The sequence below is a fragment of the Hypomesus transpacificus genome, chromosome 15, assembly GCF_021917145.1.
Source record: "Hypomesus transpacificus isolate Combined female chromosome 15, fHypTra1, whole genome shotgun sequence".
Classification (NCBI taxonomy): Eukaryota; Metazoa; Chordata; class Actinopteri; order Osmeriformes; family Osmeridae; genus Hypomesus; species Hypomesus transpacificus.
The window spans coordinates 4,115,223-4,137,714 of NC_061074.1; the positions used below are offsets into that span (position 1 = coordinate 4,115,223).

Below are 22,492 nucleotides of genomic sequence, written 5' to 3' on the forward strand. Positions count from 1 at the left end.
GGCATAATTTGACTGGAGCTGCCAATTTGCTGCATATGCACTTCCTCCCCTCCATTCACCTCCAACCCAATTCTGCAGCGAAAGCCGACTTTGCGTCTTACTTCTGGGTGAGGGGAAGTTGAAGTTTGGATCGAAGGGAGGAAGAGAGTGGAGGTGGAGTCGTCGTGTACAAGGGAGGAGTCAATGTCGAGGATGACATCAGAGACCCCCCCTCCACCCCCCTCTCCACTTATAGACACACAAGCGCTCTCACCCTCTTCCTACCCAATCCTGTTGGCATTAACCACCTCAAATGGCTTACGGGTGAAGACACAAGTGATACAACACAGTACATTGCAAGGGAAGATTCCTGAATGCACTGCCTTCCAAATGGAATTTCCCCAAACGTGTCGTCCCAATCATATTGGAAATACAGTGTACGGCTGGGGAGGGTTGGTGAATAGGTGTGTGTGTGGGGGGGGGGGGGTACCAAGGGGGGTCAGAACTCTGACATGCATGAGTCATATATGACACACACGTGTCATCAGTGTCTATTCCCATCCTGTCTGTTCCAGGAGGGACAGGGGTGCAAAGGAGGGAGAGAGAGGGGGGCGGATCACATCCAATCAAACCAGTGTAGACTTGTCCTATTGCCTGCCTGCCACCACTCCCCCCCCCCCCCCCCCCCAGCACCCTTACTAGAAATAATACTCATAATTTGAGGGGAGGGGGAAGGGCAAGGACGGGGCATGGGGGGGCCTTGCTATTTTGCATCATTCAAAGGACATTTCCAAACTATCGCTCAAATTGACAGAGGGAAGCACTGGGGGTGACCCCCGAAACAATCACACTCATTCACACCTCTACACCGACGCATCCCTCCATCCCTGCACCCCTTCGCCTCTCTCTCCTCCGCCCCTCGTCTCGCAATTAATCCCAGCAAAACATGTCTGATTGAATCTTTTCAAGCAAATCCACCGCTTAGGCTTTTTGTTGGTTCACTCCTTGTCAACATCCATTAATACAGCCCTTTAATTCTCCTGTCTGGTCCATCTTAACAAAATATGGACAGAGAATGAGAGAGGAGAAAGAATGAAGGGATGAAGGAAGGGAGAGCGGGGTGGAAGGGAGAGAGAGAAGAGGAAACAAAAACCTCCGGCATGCAGGCAGATCCCACTGTCTTCAACTTTAATCAACTGTACGCAAGGCCGCACGCCCCCCTCCTTTACTCCCCATCCCTCCCCCTTTGTCTCTCTGTCTCTCTCTCTCTCTCTCTCTCGCTCCTTCTGTAATAATGGGCTGTTTGGAATGCAGGAGGCGAGCTTCACATCAATCATTCGCCCCAGTCGCCTACCCCCCCCCCCACTCACACCCCCCCCCCCCCCGCCACCATCTAGCGCCCCCCCCACCGCTGCAATAAATATGCAAATGAGACAAAAGCCAGTCACTGGTAATTTCAAGCTCGGCTCACTAGTGTTAAAAAAGGACACAAATGTATTAATTGCCAGCGGCCGCGGCCGGAGAAATCCCATTTCCCTGGGCATTGATTACAAAAGCGTTGTGAGTGTTGGTGTGAGGAGTGCGTGTGTGTGCGTGTGTGTATGTTTGGGGGTAGGGGTGGCCAATTGGGAAATGGAGGTTGCCCGGCTAAGGAATGGAGAATCATGAAACATCCTTCTGGCTACATGATGTGAACTCCAGGTGAGATCAATCTGTGTGTTAGTACCAACTGTCCAGGTTGACTTCCCATACACACACACACACAATGTGAATGTAAATGAGAAGTACATGTGTGTTTATGTCCTATACCTGAACAGTGTACACACACACAATCCCGCCATAAATATGGTGGCGGTTCAAGCTCGCTACACAGCTGGCTCTGCTAATGTGAGATTATGTCGCGTGGAGACCCAATTATCCACCATTGATCCCAAACACCTCCCACTATGGCTCAGGGAACACCAATGAGCAGGGAGAGGCACCGTCGACCCACTTGGGCGCATCCACATGCTAATTCACCAGGGATGGATGACTGTCTCAAGGTTAAGGTGAACCCTTTCTGCTGGGTCACATGAGGAGAGTGTGTATGTGTGTGAGTGGGTGCAGGGGTTTGTGTGTGTGTGTATTCAAAAGCTGGTGAGTGTGTGCTGCATGACATCTAATTTGTCCTTGTAGAAGCTGTATAATCTACTTCCCCTGTCTATCTCTCTCACGCACACGCACACACCCAAAACCCAACCTGACAAATATTCAATGCCAGTAAACCACAGTACTCTGCATGAGTAATTAATCCTAATTTGCTTTGTCTGCAGGCAGACATTTCAATTGGGGCTTGCCAAGCACTCAAGACTGCCAATAGGCCAATGACAACAGTGTAAACAATCAGACAAGCAACAAGCTTATTGTGCTCTTAAGCTTCAGTCTTTAGGTGTTTTGTGTACAGTAGGGGAACCAATACACAAAAACATGAAAATGAACCTATCCCAGAGTGAGAGTGGAGGAACACAGGAATGCCCATGAGTTACAGCTCATCACCATCTCCTCAGATACAACAGCATACCTTATCACTCATTGGACAGTCATGTTATTTATGAATACTGAATATATATAGTGTCTTTTCCTGAGGAAAAATAATGAAAAAAAACTGTCCAAGATGGCCACTGCCCATCTCCCATAAATTATGGCCATAAACTTTTCCCACCGTGTGGGCTAATTAATTCCTGTGCAGTACACAAAAGGGAATGTCGGGTGACAAATGGGAGCAGGACTTGAAAGCTGCCAGGTCTGCAAAACATTTTCGTCCTCAATTTATAAGCAATTTTGCAGTAAATCATTAACCAGAACTAGTTGGTAAAGCTCCTCATGCTAAATACACGCACGTTGGCTGTTGTGGGTGGATGGAGCGAAAAATAATTGTATTCAAGGGTCTAAAAACGCATGGTGAATAAAAAAATGGGTTTGACTGCATAAGACTGTTCCTTTCTTTAATATGAGCCCAGCAGATAGCCATGATTCATATTTGCTTTTGGGATTTGTATTCAGGCTTCAGCTGACCTCACAACCTATAAGCAGCTACTTCCAGAAAAAGAACAGTTATTTCTGCTTGAGGGTGAATTCCCAAAATAGCACCTGTTTCTAAAATCTGTTTTTTTCTGACTTAATCTTCTTTCTCAGGAAATCACTAATGTCACATGACTGGATTGATGTGTGCTGTTTGGAGGAGCTGTCTTTCACCCACCCAGTTGATTTAGACCACATATTTTCTCAAGGAAGGGAGAATGCAGTTTGAAAACAATGTCTCATGTTGAAAGAACAGGGTCCAGGGCCTGGGGACATGTGACAAAAAAGCCTGATCACACAAAGCCCTTTCCTGGAACTTGTATTCCCCATAACTACATTTCAAGGAACTAGAAGGTTCCTTCAGCCCATTGTTAGCCACGTTTCCACCACAGGAACTTTCCCCAGAGCATTATCCAAATTAGCACCCTGACGTATACACCGTACTTCAAACCTCCCGCTGGTCCAATGGCCGGAGTCACTTCTGTTATTGTGATCCTTAATTTTCTTATAATCTTGCAATAAAATTCAAGCTTCTCCGACACTGTGGTGTGAAAAATTTTCAGCTTGTTTAACATGCCAATGACTTTAGAATACACTTAGTCATTGAGGGTTGCCAATTCTAATTGCCGCTAGATAACATAAATGCTGAAGGAGGACTTGTTGGGCCATCTATCGTGTTTTCTTTTGTTCTCCATGTTGATGCGTGATTGCGGCCGCAGAATAAAACAAATAGTGGTTGAAATATCTTTTGAAATACTAGTATGCTGCAGCAAGTACTTGACCAATCAGAAAGGCTCAGCAATGCAAGCCCCTTCCCCATAAGTTTCTGTGCTTTGTTAAGGTAGAACCACCAGAGCAGGGACTTATTGGTTCCTGATTTTTGTTCCCTGGGACTCAATTTAGACCTGGTTCCTGCAGTGGAAACACAGCTCTAATGACTTCCCTCAAACATCGCGATAACGCAAACAGGGTCTGCAGGAACACACTCACACACAGTTTGAACAAGGCATTATCAGTGGCTACAGTGAATGATGGAGGGCAGTTTCTAACAGGGGTAGAAAGCTCACTTTGGTCCAGCATTGATTGGGCGCTGAGGCCAATGCAAATACAGGGGACAAAGATTGACAGTGACTCAACTGCCTTCCCCATGCCGTGCACAGACGCTCCTTCATCAATGTTGCTGGACTCAGGGGGCAATTTGAATGTGACTGAAGCACTCAGTGGACAAGACAGTGACTGAGTGGGCCCATTCAAAGCCATGGCTCAACAACTCATTAAGTACATTAAATCGGTGTTTACAGCGTTTTGTCCAGGGTAGGGACTTGCAATACTAATTGTGTCATACAAAGGTGCTCTTTTTTGGTTGAAAGATATTTTCTTTCCAGTTGTATTGACAAAGAGAGATTACACAGCCTTGTCGGCTACATGATTACCTCTTTTTACCTGCGATCCATTTCAAGCCATTATCAACAAACAGACACGCACGTAATTGTTGATTCAAATACATATTCACATAAATTACACCACTACTATGTTTTCTGTTTACATCTTCAACAGCATGGCCCTTAAGGGTGTCAGTAGGATGATAAATGGTACATTTGAGTGCCTGGGGAACTCATCCTAGGGTCACAGTAAAGAGGACTAACACTAATTCTACATGATGGCTTCCCCATACCTCCAAACCCCTGACCCCCAAACCTCCTCATAAACCATGCCCAATATGATGACTTCCATCCTGGGTAGAGTAAGAGAACAGGCCCTGGTGTCGTGTGTTATCCAGGCTGATCCCACAGAGGCTCCAAGTGCATGTGAGAGAACCACTCCTGGACCACTCCACTCTAATCAGAGAGGGGGGGGTAGAAAAAGCATCTGCATCTAGATGTGATCACAGGCTTGAGTGGTTCGGCCCACATATAATGCATGTAATTGAAATAAACAAACAAGGGCTGATTCAAAATAACACGCTGGCCCCTGCAAATCATGCATATCTCAGCTCAAGAGCGCGCTGTCCATGTTAGTGCTGGCGTGCAGGCTTCACAATCACCAGGTTTTTTTTCTCTGTATGGCCATTGTGAAATAACACTGGAGAGGACCTTGTCCTTACCCTCTGGAAAAAGCTCATAAATATCCCTGTGATGAAGGCTCCATAGTAGATGGCGCCACAGAGTAGTTGTGGTGAATGGGAGGTACTTCAGCACGAGATCCTCTCCATTTTTCTTTTGCTAGCATGAGATTGGAGTGTTTTGTTCTGTTTCCAAAAGGAAAGCACATGGGCAAAGTGGGTCTCAAAGCAACATGTGTAGGTGAGTTACCGAAGTCAACTCATTTAAATTGCCGCGCATTCACTCAATGCCGAAAAAAGAAGGAAAAACGAAACAAAAAAAGACGACCAACACAAAACTCATCATGTTCAGAACACCTCCAGTGAAGGTTGGGAAAACTGAGGTGGAAACATAACCATTCATCTTTCTGGTCTCCCCTGTCTTCCAGCTTTAATGAATTACACTTCATTGTAATTCTATAAGCCAGTCTACTCCATTATAAAGTTTGGCAGGGGTAAAAAAAAAGAAAGAAAAGGAATTGCAGTCCTAATTAATTATTTTCCAGCTTTTGTTTCTAATTAACTGCATGGCTAAGCTACTATGCAAAGGTGTTGCTCAAGCTGCAAAGGGGTGTGTCGGAATTATATGGTACCAATTTAGACACACCCACTGAGCCCATAACTGACACACCTGTTCCAGGAAATGTGCCACTCCATGCTTTCCTCCACTAAAATACCCGTCCACATGACGTTTCAGCCTGTCTGCAAGTCAATAATATCCTAAACTTATTTTGACTTTACAAAAAGCACAATAAGGGTCACTTCACAGACTACGTATGTTCTAACTATGATTAATGGTGCCAACTGTCATGTATGCATCACGAATGAAATCATATATCACACACAACCACATCTGGCAAAAACCGAAATGACAAGTGCACCCAAAACCATGCCTAGACTACAAAATGTATGCACTGAACTTTGTGTCAATGCAAAGTATGCACATATAAGCAAAACACAAAATGCTATAACAAACTCATACAGTAAAAACCCACAACTGGTAGCACACACACATACACTCATACACTCACACACACAAACACATACACACACCTCAATTTCCGATGTAATCCGTCATCTTGCCTATGGTTTTAATTCCTGTTAACTGCATGGTTGCATGCGGCTGCCTCGTTCATTCTAATGGAATTGAATAACAGAGCTGCTTGGCTGCACTCACACAGGCCTTCTTTAATTGGAATGAATGTTTTTTAAAAAGGAAAAAATATTCCAGACTGATTTTTCTAGGCTAAAGGAAAGTCTTTGGCCCTCGATATGTTGTGGGCCAAGACAGTACCCTTAGACGATGGACGTGTACTTATAGCTGTCATGACTAACGTTGGATACCAGCTAGCTCATGTTTATTCTTGGATATAGGAAGTCTTCAGAAAGTTTGGTTTTCTGAACTGATCAAGATGCTGATCAAGATGACCAAACAATGAAAACTATCTGGGGTGCTTTTATGTTCTGAGCCCTCATCCTCAATTGTGACTTACGAAACAGAATAACAGTTTTTACATTCCACTATGGTTCAGTCAACATCAGCAATGTAGCACTCTACAGCCCTACACAACCCGTGCTTATACCTTCAACCATCTTTGCTGTATAGTATGTCCCTCTCTATTAACATGCACACACACGCACACACACACACACATGCACAGACACAGGTTATTATGCATTGGTTACAGGTAAGTAGCCAGCTGGGAAGATATACTGTAGTGTCTCTATTCTTGCAGGAATGCTGTGGACACTTACACAATGACACATTACTGGCCTTGTTTACGCCTCTCCAGTACATTCAGGTTGCTAACTCAATCCTGTCAACAGGATATATTCAATACTCATCAGAATACGGTATTAGTACGCGCAACATCCACCCTTACCAAAGTAAATTAATTGTCTAATGGCTTTAAATTGATTAGCAATGTCTCAGGTTTTAGTCACAAATCTCTCCCTAATCCAGGTATTTCCCTCTTTGGATAAGCAGGGGATTGCGTTAATTAACAACGGCAGTGCGTGCCGACGTACAGTAACACGCCAACAGACACCTGGAGCTTCTGTTACAACATGGCAGGGTGATAAGGGTTGCCTTGCAGCTGTGCTGTTAGCTGGTTGTACAAATGCACTTAGTGTGATGCTGCACTGGATTCCACTCTTTAGTGAAAAAGGCTTAACCCCCCCGCCCCCTTCCAGCCCCTCCCTGCCTCGACCCAAAACCTGACAGTCTATTTACTTACCAATTTTTTTTTAATGAACTCTGCACAATAATTAAATGAGGTTAGGTAAAGGGGCTTACTTGTTCTAATATTTGCTTACAAACTCGACAACTGTTTTTTTTCCCATAATAAATTCAGTCTGCTAATATTGTTGGTGTTCGTTCCACCACTAGGAGGACCCATTATGGATGTTAAGCTTTAGAGGACAGGTCAGGGGACTGGAGGTATAGAAATCACATTAAGAAGGCTCACAGATGGAACAGGGTAACAACACTTGACTGACAATCCATGAATCTCACATTAAAAACCAACCAACTTTCTCTAAAACTTTTGTTTCAATCCAATCTAACTTCTTATACCTCTAAATCCTTAGACTTAACCATAACCCTAAAACTCTAATTTGAGTTATATATCCTATATCTTGGAGTTATAAATTAACAATAGCCGCAACCGCGAATTGCATCTCTAACCTCAAACATTACTTAATTTCAGCAGATAGAGAACCATGTTTAATAACGCATTTGTAAAGCCTCCAACATTGCTACTGAACACAGAATTCTATTCTTTCTTGAATGTTATTGAAGTCTGGTCTACTGTGAAGGAGCTGGGCTTGCAGATGCCATCACACAGATTCCTGCCCTCTGAGAAATCCTCCAAGTAGATTCTCCCTCCAATGACATCTTCCTGTGCAGATGCATGTGAAACCAAATGGCTGCCTTGTATTACACTGTCCAAGGTCACCGGTGTTCCTGTATAGTCACATGAAGTTAATGACTCAAATGTTGGTTCCTACACTGTATCGTACATTGTAAACAGCCATAAGGAAGTTGATTAGGATCAGCCATAAGGAAGGAGTTATGAGGACCGTTTATCCCTGCCTTTTGGAAATGCTGTGACAGGTTCACCTGTCTCTCAGACAAGTACAGCTCACACCATATTGGCCAGTGAGACGGGTGGCTTCTCCATACCCGTTTATCTGCAAGTCAGCACAAAAATAATATAGCTTCACAGTTAGTGAGTGAACTGCATGTCTAGACACACCATCACCGACTCAAAGAAAGACAAACTAGAAAAAAGGCTTTCTCAGCCAGCCTATGAAATTGATTGGCGTTCTCATGTTTGGTCAAGATTGTTCCCAGTCGTGTTTCATTTGATTGCAAAGCAATGAAGATGCGTGCCCTGTTTCTGTGTATTTACAGCTGCAGAATTTCACATAGTGGAGAGGGGTTCTCAAACTATGTTGGGCTGCAGAGCCAACAGGTATGATGGTATGATGGTCCTGTAAAAGCCCCCCTTCCTTTCCCTCTTCCCGTCCAACCTATCCACAGAGGACGTAGGCTAGTCACATGACTACGCTCAAGAATTTAAACCGTCATTTAAAATCACTCAATACAGTTAAGGTGTGTTAATTTTTTTCAACTGCGACGACAAGGTCGGTTTAGAACCAATAGCCGATGCCCAATCAATAGGAGATTTGAATTTAAAGAGCCATGGTCTTAACCCCCTCCCCTACTGCAGGCCTTGGGTGGTGGCGTGTAGCGTTAACGTCTTGGCTAAGCCGAGGGGTTCAGCGGAGTCTTATACCCCCCCCATGCAACCCCACCCTCCCACCATCTCGCCTGCACTCCTCAGGCCCGGTTACCTCTCAGGGCCATGATTAATTCATGGTGGATTACGGACTGGGGGGTAGGGGTGGAGGGGGTCTAGCAGCATGAAGGTTAGTGAGAGATAAGGGCTACTTTCCCCAGATACAGGCCACAATCCCATGCCCACACTGCTCCAACTGGAACCTATGAATAATTTTACATTACCCTGCCAATAAACACCTGGTCATTTATTAATTTGAATACACACTATTTGGCCTTATTCAATCCTTTCTGACGGAAACAATATGTGTAAGAATTTTGAGCCAGCAATTTCTGTGCTCTGGTTTCTATGTGCTAGTAATATCTGAGTACTAGATATATACTGTTATTATAATTACGTGTGTGTGTGGTGGTACTAAGTGGATGAATTCCTGTCACTTTGCTGTGTACAATAACACACAAGGAATGGTTCATCTCCTCCCACAAGAATGACCGCCCCATAGCAACAACTCAAAACTTTAGAACTAAAAGGTACAAAAATAAAAATAAAAGAACGATTCAGTCCTGACCGAGAACACTGTAACAACTGCTTGAAAGAAATCCTCCACAACCTCAAGAAAATGTAATAAATGACATATTTTAATAAATAAAAAGAATCTGTCAGGACTGTGGGAAAAAAACGATATCAGCATTAGTTATGAATTCAGTTTCTAGAATTAAAGAGGGACTCCCTCTTGTGTTTGGCAGCAGTCACTCGGCCAGCAAGTCAGCAAGATTTCCTTGTTATTCATATCCCAGCAGTATGCCATATGACTTATTCACAGATATACAGTTGAAATTGCAGCCAAAGTATTTCATGCTCTATTGTGCGACAATGGAGTGAAACTAACGTTACTCAAGGAGGACGAAAATATTTACATTTCAAGGCACCGCTGTATATGTTTGACTGTAAACTTTTTGGAATTTAATACATTTTGTAGTGGGTTCTGACCGAAGCAAAAACCTTTTGAATGTATAATTGTGTATAATGCCAGAATGCAGTCTTCACCCAGATTTTTATGAATGTTAAGATCTGTCAATGGAACCTCACTGATTCCATTTAATCAATACCAGTCTTAGATAAGGAGTATACCGAATACCATTGTCCCCTCACAATGCAAACAAACAATACTCAACCTAGGAGGATAAATAGGTAAGATCGGGAAAGGGTTCATACCCCAAAACTAAACGCATAGGGTCAAATATTATAAAGTTGCTATTAGACCATCAATTAATACAAATATATTTTCATTCAAATTGTATATTTTCTAGTTTTATTAGAAACACATTTTTTTCCAACATGTCGTATTTATACAGTGAATGGTCTAATATGCACTGGAGGTCACATAAGCTTAGGTTTATTGGAACAATAAAAGACATACCATGAGGGTTTGATATTCAAAGAAAGTAGCAGCTGGTTGCTGCATATTTGACCATCAATTTTAATAGTTTGGATTCTCCTTTAAAGACACAAAAATAAAACCTGTCTAAGTATGTCATATTAACAATTTTATGAATGCTGTTCAGCAGACTAAAAAATTAAGAAGTAAATTACTTCTCAGCATGTTTTTTAACACTTACACTTTGTCTCAACACGTTCTGCAGATGATGGTGCAAAGCACTTTTACAGTATTGTGCTATTTTTTATTTGGCAACTGTCTACTTGTGTTTTTTTTGTAAATCTTTTTAATTTTTTTGTAAACAACATCTTGTACAAACTAGCACAGTGAAACACAACCCCAGCAAACGTGTTTGTCTTCATACAATATAAATAAAATCAATACAAAAGTTTGGTTGGTTGCTTGGAACATTTGTATATGGATCAAGAGGTTCTAAAACATGGTTTGATACTTTTTAACTCCTGAATTAAATATATTACGTAAACAGTTGACTGTTCTAAGTCCCTTTCAGGCCCCCATTAAAAGATTCTTAGAAGGTAGAATTCATTATCATTTCAAGTTCTCTTCCATTCAAATAAAGGGTTTTACAATCCATATATTGTTTTAGTGACTGCCTTTTGAAGGCCATCTTTCAGATTTGGTGGAATTCTCGAACCAAGAAAAGTAACTAGTCCAGATGGAAGAAAAAAAGGTATTTCCCCTGGCCTTGAGAAACATATTTAGTGTTGAAAAGGTTGTTTAAGTGTCAATATGGCAGAGCCTTGAGAGGCAAAGAGGTCTGAGGAGCTTTTGAATAAATACAAGAGACATATCGAGTGTCATAAATAGAGTCCAACGTCATTCAGCCTTCTTGGTGCCAGTGGCTCGGGTTACCGTTCGACTAACCGGCCTTTCCTTTTTCCTCTGTAAAGCTGTTGAGTCTTTGACAGTAGCTAATGATATTTCTTTTGTTGGGGATATATTACTTGTTTTGGAAATTGTGTTTTTTTCCCAGTGATGTATGTTTGGAGGTTTGTCACTGTGCTAGGCCACTGACAGGAGTCAGGAGGGGTCACAGTCATGGAGGGCAGGGGCCCGAGGCCTTCGGTTCAACAGTCTCACACACACACATTCTTTTGTGCGCCCAAAGTCCTTGTTCGGTTTTGGAAAAAGAAGCAATCAAAACATCAACACAATACCAAGGTAAATGTTTACAACTACATTGTCCACGCCGTGTTTTTTTCACCATATATCTTTCTTGCAAAACAAATCATATGGGGAAAATAAATAAATGTAACAGACCAAAAAAAGGATTCAACAGGTGTCTCTAACCTTGGCCCTACCATTCCCCTTATTGTACAGTATGCTCATTGGAGCTACCATACAGTGCCCTCGTTCATTTCCGAGGGTTGGTGGGACAGGTGGTTGTTATATCCGCTGCCATTGAGGGAGAGTGAGGTAAAGGGCGGACTGGGGCCAAACACCTCCGAGGACATGCTGTGCAGGGGCCCTGGGATCCCGGGCTCTGGGCTGGGCGAGTCCCCTGGGTGGTGGGACATGATGTCAGAGAAACGCTGCACCTCACTTGAGGGGTGGTGCCCTGGCATAGGATGATCCATGCCGCCAAGCGGGGTGCCCGTAGGGCCTGAAGAGGGCACGAAGGGGAGGTCTACAGGGGTCTGCGCCTGCGATGAGGGAGGCCCCTGAGGAAAGAAGTCATAGTTCCCTCCTGGGCCGTAGTACTCGCTTTGATAATCTGCGGATTGACAAGAAAATCAAGATCAGACGTGTGAGGAATGAGTGCGAGTAAATAATTGTCAGAGATGTTGTGGGAAATCCATTGAATATACGTCGCCTGTAGTTGTGTGACAGAGAAACCTTTGTTGTGCCACATTAGTCAGAGAACACGTTACACTTAAATCAAAGCTTCAATTGATGGGGAGAATTTGTTTTTTATATGGGTCATTTCATCAGCAATTTTACACAAAGAGACCTATTTCTTATTGAGGCAGAATATTATTAGACATGGGAAGCCCACCACAAAAGACAAAAGCCCAAGCACTTTTGAAATCCTCCCATCACAACAAAACTATTTAAGACTATGAGGATTTTCTTTACAGTCACAGAAACAGGACGCTACTATTTTAGTGAATACATTACTAATGGCATCGGCATTGTAACATATTTTAGGACACACATAATAAGAAATAAGTTTCATAAATTAAAACGAGAATTTCAATCAACCAATCAAACAACTTAAAACTATGGACCTACATTAAACGCAAATGTCAGTTCCTTTGTTTGCTAAAATGTCTAAATAACACAACACCTTTACACTTGGAAACAGTGGATTATTACAGTATCCCTCCTATAAAATCAAGTTTCTCCATTTGAAAGATTCATTTTGTTAGAAAACATTTCAAAATGATGGCTACATTAGAGAGGGGTTCATGAGATTGGCCAGTGAGACAGTATTGTTACTTGAAGCCCACATTCACCTATTGACCTCATAATGATATGTATAAGTTACATATTAACAAAACTGCTCTGAACACAAAGACCAAAGACAGCATGAATTTGGTAATGAGGTACTGATATAGTAAATATCTCACAGAGAAGAACAAAATATTTAAGAAGATTGATACGTATTCAGATTCATAGTAAATGTGCAATTGAGACCAAATGCATTTATTGTTATTGCACATTATGCAACTGTAATTTTTATTAATGTTTATCTTAATTGACTCCCTATTTTTTCGCTTTTTGGCTTCCTTTAAAATATGATCAGTGTCAACATAATATAGCCAAGTCCCTAAAGCTATCATGTACGGTAAAAAAAAACAAAAAACACAAAGGCCTATTTAATTTCTCTAAATGTTACATTACTCATGTAAAGCCGACAGGTGGTAGGATTGTTTTAAGAAAAATCTGACTAAAACCTTGCTCGGTAATGCTCTTCTAAAAGCATTTTAAAACAGCCCTCTTATTGTAGCTTCTAGACTATTTCAACGTCCGCGCGCCCATCAGATAAGCCACGATAGTCATCAAAGGCGTCCTAGGGTAGCGCGACAAATGGAAACAGCGCTTGGCAGACACATGTAAAATTATTCCACATTTCAAACTAACGTGAAAATAGATAAACCCCTCTGAGACACGTAAGCCTTTCATCATCGTTCTTACCTCCATAGTAAGAAAAAGGGCCGTTTGGAATTAATTCCCCAGGTTCGAGCCGGTCCACTAGCGTTCTCATTCTCCTCGGGCTGCGGAAAAACGCGTGCCTTCTTGCGCCCAGAGCGCTCAATTGCTTCATACGACGCTCTTTGGACCGCCGGTTCTGAAACCATACCTAGGAAGCACAACGGGCAAGTAGGCTATGGTTAATACAATGTGATATATAAGCCTACGTGACAAAAACGTATTTCTGTAATTAAATATTTCATTAAAAAAGCTCACACAGCAATGGTTGTGGCCAAAATGCTATTGGCATAATCTATGGAGGTGGGGTAGCCTATAATCGTGTATATCTTAACTGAAGGGAACATATTATTGACAGCAAAAGGTAAAAGTACAACATAAAATTACCCTAGTCTGACCTAGTACCTGGGATTGCTTTTAAATGTATAAGTTTACTAAGCATAACTTTTATAATTTCCCACACTTCATTTAAAATACATGTTTGGCATGAAACAAGTCTCTTTCGTCTAAATAATCATGCATAAAACAAACTATTTTTTTACGAATAAGTTTAGTGTTTTGTTATTAATCGACGTCAAGGTATAGCACATAGGGATGAATTACATGTGCTTTTCCTGCCATGTCCTGACGGTCAAGATTACGTGATGGTGACGTGATGGAGCGAATTTGTATTGCAGTGACACAATTATTCCTAATTATCGTCTCTTGAAGAGTCTGGAATCAAACCTCTTTTAATGATCTTTTAACCCCCCATTTACCCCAACCGAGGGGGGCAGCAGCAGGGCCTTAAAATCTAAAATTAATACTTAATAGGAGGGTTGTTACAGATATATTAACATGCTCTGCCTGGGTTATTATTTCGTAATCTATGTACCCACCCTTGAATTCTTACTGCTAATTACACTCTTCCTTGGTGCTCCTAAATATCCAACTTCGCCTCTTTATAAATTTTGTAAACCATTTTTTTCTTTCCAGATTTGTCGTCCAATTTCGAATTAATGGGTATGAAAGCACAACCACGCAGCACATTAAAGTTAGACAGTGATTTAAGTAGATATTATTATTTATTTATTGTGGATGTAGATTTGCCGGCCCCTATGCTCGACACGAAATTACAACCTACTCCTGCTGACCAACAATTGAGGCGTTGGAAAATGTTTTGTGACATTATCCTCGGTTCTACAAGGCCAAGCTCAAACATGCACACGTAAATCGTGAGAACCTTTCAGTTTAATATGATATAGGCTGTACTAAAATAGCTTATATTTTGATTTAAGGACGACTAAGTTGCCTACTTACAAGTTACATGAATAGAACACAAATAGAATAATGCGTTTACCGACAGTATGATTTATAGGCATATGATAAGTAGGCTACAAATACACTTGGTACATAGCCTCTCGATTATTTACTGTAATATATTATTATAAATTAACATTATTAATATAATTATTTGGTAATACTGCAATTGGCAGCAAGTTGATAAATTATATTCTGAAATAATCTTGTGTTTCAGTATAACAATTCTAGGCTACTTGAGAACAAAATGGAATACCTAATTGAAAACTCCATATTAGATTAAAGGGATAAAGGGGCATTTCGGAAGTCTCGTAAAACTGATTTCTGCGTTTACACTTGACTGAAAATGGTCACAGCATGGCTAAATGTGGTCGCAAAACGTGATGGCACAGTGCTGCCAAGACTCCCAATCGCTCTCACCAGTCTTGAGCCAGTTGGCGTATTTACTTGTCTTGGTAGCCAAGTATCAAAAATACCCATATAAATTACCCTTTCCAAATAATCCTCGATGACAGCCAATGTTTTGCTCACTGAATCCCAATGTGACATGGGCAATTTCGAGAAAAGCCCATCTCTTTAAGGGAAGGGAAATGAGAAAGGAACGGCGTGAATCTGATGAGGCCTCTGTTTGTGGCGAACTGTTGACATCGCGCCCGGCAATGATGCAAGTGCCAACAAAGACCCCATTCCGAGTACCCCCTCCCCCGTTTTAGCTCAGGCGCTTAGGGAGATACTCTCCATAAAATATAAACTGCTTTCTCACACATTTTAATGAGCGCGTAACCCTGAAAACGAACAAGGTGAGTTCCCCCACCACCCGTTCTTCGAGACTCACCTAGCTGCTTCTTTCACAGAGCTTAAACAAAAAATATTCCAGTGGCTTTAAGAAAAAAGAATTGCAAACGTGTGAATTCAGTGTTATCTGCCGTTATATAATGTGGCTACCTGAATAACTCGCATGTTCAGCCCCGTTTCCTGTGCGAGCTGCTCTCTGATGTGTCTCGTGGGTTTTGGGGTCGCTGCAAACGCTGCTTTCAAAGTCTCCAGTTGCTTTGCTTTGATGGTGGTTCGAGGTCCACGTCGTTTACCACCGAGGTTCTGGTCGTCATTCTCGTTGTTACCAGTCTCTTTGTCCGATAAATTGGCTATTTCAGAATCCTTTACGTCGTCCTGTAACTGGTCTTGAGAATCCGGTGATAAACTCGGATCACTACATGCTGTTACTGTGAAAGAGAAAAAATGGAGCGAATATTAGAAGGCGTACACAATTAAATTGAGATAGACCTACATGTTGTCACCAAACAGTGCAGAATACATTATTGGGCCATTGCAATTGGCTTTCAATTTAAGGGTAATCATTTTCGATGAAGGGCAATTTTATACATTAAAACATGCTTTTATTATTATTATTGTTCTTATCAATGGAATAACATAGGCCTCCAAGTCTCAAATCAACATTTAGCATATTTTAACTAAGAGGACACGCATGGGCTATCTCAAGAAAATGTTTGAAATGTTATAAAACATCTACGTTTTTTGTTATCGAACCATTTAGCTATATGATATTATAAATAGGCATCTGTGAATGGGCTATTAAGCCACATCTGATATACCTCCAGTCACTGAAATGATGCATGATCATTCGACTTCAAAGCGTTGGCTGAAAGCATCACATTCATCACAATTTAGGTGAAACCCGCCATATTATGAAGCCGTTCGTCGTACCTGAGAGAAGGTTTGTGTCTTTTGCATTGCTGTTGCTTAGGTAATCTTCTTTGCAGACGAATTTGTTTTCGTCAATGATGTATAGCTCCTCTCCGGTTGAAAGCTGCTTATTGCACATCATGCACGTGAAGCAGTTGAGGTGAAACACTTTACTCCTCGCCCTCCGTACCAAGTCATTCGGAGAGATGCCTTGTGAACAACCTGCACACTTCGTACCGAACCGCCTGTTAGGAAAAAAATAGGAAGTCTGTTATTAAAAAGCATTAGAATATTAAGACTTTTGTTTACTATAGGCCGCAAGGTCAAATGCGAAAAGTTCTGACTGCAGACAATATTTTGGAAATAGCCTACAAATATTTTGTCATAACAAATAACATGAATGAAACCTTATTAAAACTACTATTTTATTTAGGCTTATCTTAACTGTTGAATTACACGACCGAATTGTGTGTCATAAAGAGCGAGTCTATTTTAGAATCGTTGAGAAAATGGCAAAATATAGACCAATATACATGTAGCATATTTTTGGGGATAGATCCTATATTTATATAAAGAAAATATAGCATGCTTTGAAAGTAATTTTCTTAATTGATTTGCTTCTCTTATTGGCGGTCCAACAGACTCAGAAGAGGCACATATAGGTTACATGCACTGCAATACACAATGATTGATTCTACGAGAGATTATCCTAGTTTTATTTCTTGTAAGGCATAGGCCTAATGTGTATTGAGATTATGTACACTAATTGTTGATTGCCAGTCTGTGATTCCACTGTCTGCGGGTTTGATCTTTTACACTGGTTTATTATTTAAATCAATTTATCACGTATCCTTCACTCGAGCTGTGCAAACACATGGATCTGTCCAGACAGCTTTACCACCATGTGAGCTACACTTCCAACACGGAATCCCAGTGAAGTTGATTCTAGCGGCTTTTCTGGCCGTCTGTATCTTGTACACAAAGTGTGATTTCCTTCGAACCCCTACCGGGAACGAGTACACACAGTTAATGCCGCTGTCCTTCGCTTAGCATTGAAATACAAATTAACAAGCCGTTAATTACTGCGCCCTAATCAAAGCTTCTGATCACTCACCACACGGACCTAATTCACACCTTTGGCACCGAACGAAATGTATTTGGTAGCCTAGTTTTGTGGAAATACTAGGCCTACACTCCATTATGTAAACACCAAGTAGGCCCAACTGCCGGTTTTTAAGCGTAGCCTTGTTGTAGCCTTTAATTAATTAATTATTTCCTAAGCAACTTTTTTGCGCAACAAATTAAAACTATCCTCAGAAAGACTAGCAAAAGGTTTGATGTCTAGTTTGTATACCCTAAAATAATCTTCCTTTCCCAACACGGTCATAATGTAAGAGTATAGGTTACATTAATAAAAATGTACTATTGCAAAGTGTACCTTTGTTTTGGATTAGAATTAGACCTTTGTTTTTCTTTCTATCTACATCTAAGACTAACATATGACGCTGCATACAGAATCAACAGTAATACGCGAAAACCTTGTACAACATGAAACAATGATAAATGTGAGGTTTTAAAGCACATCTCACCTGAAGAAGTCGTTTTTGCAGTATAATTTCCCCTCTCGCGAAAAACATTTCTCTGTTAAATTGCATTTACACTCGCAGCACTGAACGCACTTCACGTGCCATGCTCTGTCCAAAACATTTAGGAGAAACCTGTCCAAAATAGGTCTCTCGCACCCTGCACAGTGTACCATCGTCTTTGGATGTGCACCCACAATGATACCGTGGTCTTTACAGCCCGAGCTTCAGGTCCTTTAACTCGACTAGATAAACAAATCAACACCCCAGACCGAACATCGACTGCTTTCGTTGGGTGTTTTGTTCCTTAGTCGGTTGGAGGTCCCGGGTCAATGTGTTTTAAGGTACAGTCGATCGGTCGCTTTAGGCGCTTCTCCCTGTATGCTTAAGAGGCCAGCACGGAGGTATCGGGTCCAAACGCAGGATGGCGACCGTTGCCAAGACGTCCTCTTAGGTGTGAGGTAGAACCAATACCTTTGGCTCCTCGAGATTCAGTCCTTTGGATCCACTCCCACACACAGAACACACACCTGTGTTGAGCCAATCAAATGACAAAATATCAGCCCCCTTCTAAATATTAGCTAAATGGCAAGCACCATAGCCTGTCTGCAAGTCTCCGTGGTGTTCAAAGTGAAGCATTGGACAAAAAAGAGACGTGTGCCACTCAGGACTCGAAGACGCATCTAATAAACTGGTTTCAGAGCAATACTGTCACACAGCAAGACACGCGTGCCTATAAATAATTCGATGTACTTTGACATGGCCGCTTATCCACTGACGAGCGCCCGGCAAGAAACAAAACGATAAACCCCAAATATCTCAAGAAAAAGTGTCTCTCCTCCGGCTCCGTTGGTCCTGTTTTTTCTTTTTTTTGGTCAAAGATTCTAGTGATGGAAGCATAAGTCTCTGTGCAGGATTGACTCTCTTCGTTCAGTCTCCAGTACTCTGCATGTTTCTGAAAGCACACAAGCCAGCCTTATTCACGGACTCGTGACGTCAGGCTGAGGCGAAACCAATCAGCACCTCTCCATGCAAGTAACCATTAGCTATCCCTACAAAGCCGCGCCGGTGCACTCTACTGCTTATTGGGAACTGAAGACACCAATTGTCAAAATTTGCCTGAAACTGTCATATGGTTGTGAATGTGGATGGTGAGCAGAATCACGACGACCGTCTGGGTAAAGAGTGTCTCGTCCGTGATCCACCGTCTTCGGGAAAATGGACAGCATGAATCGTTTTCCAAGGTAGATATGCGCATCTTGTCGAAGATGAAGCTTGTCATGGTGATAAGCATTGGCAAAGTATTACCTGACTGTAGATGTTATAGGATGGTTTTCCATGTTTATTTGTTCATTTAATATTAATCTCATCTAGAGACTAGGCTATATTGTTTTTCTATGCTATAACTAAGAATACCCGTCAATAGAATAGCGTATTTTCATCAGAAACGAATCTGAGTTTGAAATGAGTTTTGGCTAAGCTTAAACTGCATCTTCCAAACCTGCTTTAGCACATGGCGAGGTTCAACTTGGTAGTGCCGAATAAGGAGAACTGTGTGAACGTTTCGTAAATATAATGCAGGTTAGTGGCAAGGTAGTAGTAACTTGTTTTAATACTTATATATAAGAATATAGGCTATAATTTACCGCTGACCAGGCTTTTTTGTTGGAATTTTACTATTGGATACTCCTGCCACCTATAATGTGACAAAACCTGTAACCTATGGCCTTGTAGTCTTCCAATAATGTAATTATAGCGTACCATTCCAATGTCAGCAGCAAGTCTTGAGTGTTCTCTCTTAGGTCTTGGGTGGATCAAAAGTGGACGTGTAAGACGAAAAGGCTCCAAAGTTGATAGGTTGTTAGATTATACTGACGATTGTTGATCGTTCAAACACCTCAGGATAGGACTGGCACATTCACTTACCAAGTTATGAACATTATTGAAGCTTGATAGAGCACAGAAGTGATTATTGTAGGCCTATATGTAGCCTACATGTTAATGTTTTATATGCTAATAAAGAGACAGAAGTTATATCTATGGAAATAATCTCAAATTCAGCAATAGCGACTGTATGCCTAATTTTACACGGTACTGGGAAGCAAGCAATGGCTCTCACAGGGCAATCAACTGTAAAATGTATGACAGCGTAATAAATGTAATTTAAACAATGAAGAAGTTGTAGTTTGCTTTGTTGGAAAACGACAAGGGGTGATGAAATGGTGCAACTGTATATCCTGAGGGGGGGGGGGGGGGGTGATATGAAAAGTTTAACAAAATACAATCACATCCAAAGGTGGAAGTACGCACTTATCATCGCACATCAACAGGGAATCACTCTGATTTCACATCACCCACCACTTCTCCTTAACTACATCAAACAATGCGCGCGCACCTCCAATTGGCACATGCCACTGCGGACCGCTAATTATATTCCTCCGACGTATTTTTGTGTAAACGTTCCAGTCTGATATCTAGAATCAATAGCATGCCCCCTCCTCATGCATATGGGCTACTTCTCATGCAAAACGGAGGCCGGGCTGGACAAGGCCGCGATCGGCCTACACAACGCAAGATGACAGCTGCCTCTGAGCGTCGGGGGAGTGCTTCTTTTCACTGCAGCACCCTTTCGATGACACGCGTTGTTATGGGGAGAATAACAGATAAGAGATGAACACACACAGAGAAACACAGACACACACACAATGTTTTTGTCCGACCCGGTTTCCACATCGCACCCCTCCCCTGCAAGAGCCCGCGTGGCTCTGTTTGTGAAGTGTGCTCGTGAGAGCCTTTAATTCATTTGCTGAGCATCTGGCTGTAGCCTATTTCCATCATCACTGAGAAAGAAAGAGAAAGAAAGACAAAGATGGGCCTGGAGATGCAGTGTTTTAACAGTTAGGCCCTCTTTTTTACTTTTGCAACTTTCAATACGGCAAAAGATAAGGTAACCTATAGGTAATTCATGCAAATTATATTATTTGGGATACTCTATAGCCTAGGCCTATAGCTTTACCCCAAATAAGTGTTACAACATTAGGCCTTGAAAGAGACTAGGAATACACAAACTCCTACATCGGTTACAACCAAATGGTATTTCCAGTTTGACAATAAAAGATGACTCGATATGTCACTGGGGATAATCGTTTACCAAGAAAAAAAAAATCTTGAACCATAACCTGCAAAAAAGGAATTAATCCGTGAAAAACTTAAATACATATTAGGCTATGTTCTGCGAGGCAAGGACGTGATTAAATACGAAAGAATTTAACCTCACCACTATGTAATCTTTTACGTGCTATATTTTTACCTCCAGTTACACGTATTTTCGTTTCTTAACCAAAAGTGATAGATAATTTACAATTTTATTTAGATAACGAAAATGTATGCTACTGTTGATGGGCTACATTTTGATGCGCAATTGTAAAGCTCTCACTTTCCAAAACTTTAACATATTCAAATACCCAGGCCCATATCGACTGAAAAGACAGGTCCTTGTAATTTATCTCCTTGCATTAACCTGACTGTGTTCCCCGTTGTGTAATTTCTCGATTTAGTTTTACACTTCATGGTGACTGCTAGCTTTCCTGCTGCACGAGGAGTAGACTGTATTTGGTGAGGCTAGAGGGGGCTATAGGTGGAATCAGAGAGCTTCAGATGCGTCCCCTGCCACCTTTTCTTGTCTAATCAAAAAGACTGAGCCTGTAGTGGGCATTGTCGGCATATACACTGTAAGTTTTATACTATGTCTCATGTCTGGGCGTTGAAAATATATTCGTAGATCAAAGACACAGGCCTATTGTGGTTTAGTTCATATTTTGAGGCATTTAGCAGTTGTAATCTTAAAGCCGATTTCTATACTAAAATTATAGCTCTGATTTATTTGGGCTGTTTAGAACATTTCGATGTTTTGTCCTGTCAGTGGGATAGATTAGTCCTTAAGTAAGTGGGTAGGCCGATAATTTAAGTAACGTAAGTGTGAGAGACCATGAGTAGTCTCTGGTGAAATACATATCTGCATGGAACGAACAAGAACTGTGGCATACATTCATCTCGCCTTGTGTGTTTGTACAAAACGCTCAGGAGAATTTGTGTTCAAAGACTGAAGACTCAAGTGAACAGGTAGATCATTAGATAATTAATCTGAGATCTGAGATAATAAATGAGTCTGTGAAGATGCATGCCATCATTAATTATCATCATGAAGTTGGTTTGAGTCCTGCGGGTAAGCCTATTGCAGAGCTCAAATTGAAAGAGAATATCATTTTGTGCATCCTAAAGGTAGGCCTACTGCCTATATTTATAACGGACATAATATTATTATAACATGATGTGCACAGGCTTCAGAACA

The 22,492-nt window shown here is 41.5% G+C and overlaps 1 protein-coding gene across 1 annotated transcript; it reads right to left on the bottom strand.

The window, feature by feature from the left end:
• Positions 1–11,736: 11,736 nt before the first annotated feature.
• Positions 11,737–18,796, bottom strand: lhx1a (LIM homeobox 1a). The gene is made up of 5 exons (XM_047036248.1): positions 18,148–18,796; positions 16,580–16,803; positions 15,800–16,077; positions 13,541–13,706; positions 11,737–12,116 (listed from the first exon to the last, which is right to left on the bottom strand). The coding sequence occupies exons 1-5, from the start codon at positions 18,315–18,317 to the stop codon at positions 11,737–11,739; spliced, it is 1,218 nt and encodes a 405-aa protein (XP_046892204.1). The 5' UTR covers positions 18,318–18,796.
• Between the last annotated feature and the right edge of the window lie 3,696 nt (positions 18,797–22,492).

What these genes read in the sequence shown, in the direction of transcription:
- lhx1a (XM_047036248.1), bottom strand. Translation starts at nt 18,317, where the DNA reads ATGGTACACTGTGCAGGGTGCGAGAGACCTATTTTGGACAGGTTTCTC. An exon ending in TGCAAAAACGACTTCTTCAG is followed by an intron (nt 16,804 to 18,147) that starts GTGAGATGTGCT and finishes TTTTCCTAACAG; the next exon opens with GCGGTTCGGTACGAAGTGTG. An exon ending in CCCTTTTTCTTACTATGGAG is followed by an intron (nt 12,117 to 13,540) that starts GTAAGAACGATG and finishes GTCAATCCGCAG; the next exon opens with ATTATCAAAGCGAGTACTAC.